At 44.9% G+C, this 2,371-nt stretch overlaps 1 protein-coding gene across 1 annotated transcript; it reads left to right on the top strand.

Moving 5' to 3' along the window:
- Positions 1–462: 462 nt before the first annotated feature.
- LOC102831453 (olfactory receptor 12-like) lies at positions 463–1,413 on the top strand. Its single transcript, XM_006875218.1, has one exon. It carries the CDS (start codon positions 463–465, stop codon positions 1,411–1,413), a length of 951 nt encoding a protein of 316 aa, XP_006875280.1.
- The last annotated feature ends 958 nt before the right edge of the window (positions 1,414–2,371 follow it).

Consider the following 2,371-nt stretch of genomic DNA (forward strand, 5'->3'; position numbering starts at 1 on the left):
CAGCCATACATGCATGCAGCATCTCAGACTCATACAGCCTAATGTGCTGTCCCACTAGTTTATTATGAGCTCACAGGTTTTGGATATTTATTATGATTTATTATGATTCAATTTTTTGTAGTATTTGCTTGATTTACTTAATTATTTTTTATGCTGAAATGATTACATTTCTGGCCAAGAGGAGCTTATGTTAATTGGCTCCTAGGTCCTTTCAAAGGACCTGGGAGACTTTGTTGGTTTCCTTGTTCTCCAATGTTCAATACATGTTTATGAATGAACTGATTTGGAGGAAATGTCATCCTTGCAGGCCAAGATCATCTGGAGTGAGAAGCAGAATGCTGTGGTCCCTTAGGTAGCAGAAAATGTAGACCCAATGAGCTCCAGGGTGCATGTGGCACTGAGCAGTGACCCTCTTCCTCTCACCAGCTCCTCTCTGCCCCACCTCATCCGTGCTCCAGAGCCATGCCCACCCACAGAGATGGGAACCTTTCAAGGCTCTCTTTGCAGGAGTTTGTGATAGTGGGATTTAAGGGTGGGCTGGAGACCCAGGCCCTGCTCTTTGCTCTGTTCCTGGCCCTCTACTTGGTGACTGTGGTGGGAAACCTCACAATGATTGTGGTCATCACACTGGATGCCCACCTCCACTCCCCCATGTACTTCTTCCTCAAGAATCTGTCCTTCCTAGACCTCTGCTACTCCTCTGTCATTGCCCCCAAGGCCTTGGCCAACTTCTTCTCCTCAACCAAGGTCATCACCTTCGCTGGCTGTGCCACCCAACTGTTCTTCTTCTCCCTGCTGGCTACAACTGAGGCCTTCCTCCTTGCTGTTATGGCCTATGACCGCTTTATGGCCATCTGCAAACCCCTAACATATCCAGTCACCATGCGTCCCTCAGCCTGTGCCCGCCTGGTGGTAGGCACCTACTGTGGAGGCTGCCTCAACTCCATCGTGCAGACCAGCCTCACCTTCCGCCTCCCGTTCTGCAGCTCACACCCCATCGACCACTTCTTCTGTGACGTGCCCCCACTGCTACAAATCGCCTGCACCAACACAGCCCTCAATGAGCTGGTCATGTTTGGTCTTTGTGGGCTGATCATTGTGGGCACTTCCTTTGTGGTTCTCATCTCCTATGGCTACATCACAGTGACCATCCTGAGGATGCGCTCAGGGACTGGAAGACACAAGGTCTTCTCCACCTGTGGCTCCCACATGACTGCTGTGTCCCTGTTCTATGGGACCGTCTTTGTGATGTATGCCCAGCCAAGGGCTGTGGAGTCCATGGAACAGGGCAAGGTAGTGTCTGTCTTCTACACCCTAGTCATCCCCATGCTCAATCCCCTCATCTACAGTCTGCGGAACAAGGACGTGAAGGATGCCCTGAGGAGACTGGGCCGGAAACACACAGCCACGTGAACGAAGATGCAAATGGGTAGGCAGAACTTCATCTTTCAAATACTGCCAAGCAGTTTTCAGGGAGGATTTAGAATATGTTACCCAAAGAAATATGGGAGTTTTTATTGCATCACATGGTTGTGAAATTAATAGTATCAATGTTGTTGTTGTTGTTGTTGTTGTTAGTCATTTGGTGACTATCTTACTGTGCTTCACCTACATTTTCTTCTGGTGATCTAGGTTGATCGTCTTCTCATTGTATTTAGAGGTTATTTGGGTATTCTTCTTGGGATATTATCAATGGTTTGCACTTTGTTAAACTATTTTCTTACTGATTTGTAGAACTTCCATACATGTTCTAGATAGGAGCCCTTTGTTGATGATGCGCAGGTATTTTCTTCAAGCTTGTGGCTTTCACATTCACCTTCTAGTGGTATCTTTTGATCAACAGAATTTCTTACATTTTATCAGTGAATTTATCCATCTAATATTCTGTGTTGCAAAATACTACAAATAATCTCTTCACTGTAAATCACAGACAAGATCCCCTAGTTTATGTTTCAAAAGACGAACTAAGCCATTTGGTTTCACTGTGACCAACAACTCACAGACAATTGATGTTTGTGGTTATTTTGAGGTAGGGTCAAGTTGAACTTTTTTTCAATTATCTATTGCCCACTTATCAGAAATAACTATCTATTACCCATTTCTTAGAAAACAATCCTTTTCCCACAGCTATATAAAGCCAAGTCTGCCATAAATTAAATGTTCAGGTGAATATGTGTCTATAGTATGTTCTGAAGTGGCACCATAGGATAAGCACTTGATCTCAAGGTTGGTTTGAACCACAAGGTCAGTGGTTCAAGCTCACCAGCTGCTCCTTAGAAACCATATGCACTGTCTTTGTGAGTTGGAACCTACTCAATGGCACTTAACAACAACGGCAGTATGTTCATGGATGGAAAGTGAAAATATTTTA

The sequence above is a fragment of the Chrysochloris asiatica genome, unplaced genomic scaffold (assembly GCF_000296735.1).
Source record: "Chrysochloris asiatica unplaced genomic scaffold, ChrAsi1.0 scaffold00314, whole genome shotgun sequence".
Classification (NCBI taxonomy): Eukaryota; Metazoa; Chordata; class Mammalia; order Afrosoricida; family Chrysochloridae; genus Chrysochloris; species Chrysochloris asiatica.

What these genes read in the sequence shown, in the direction of transcription:
- LOC102831453 (XM_006875218.1), top strand. Translation starts at nt 463, where the DNA reads ATGCCCACCCACAGAGATGGGAACCTTTCAAGGCTCTCTTTGCAGGAG.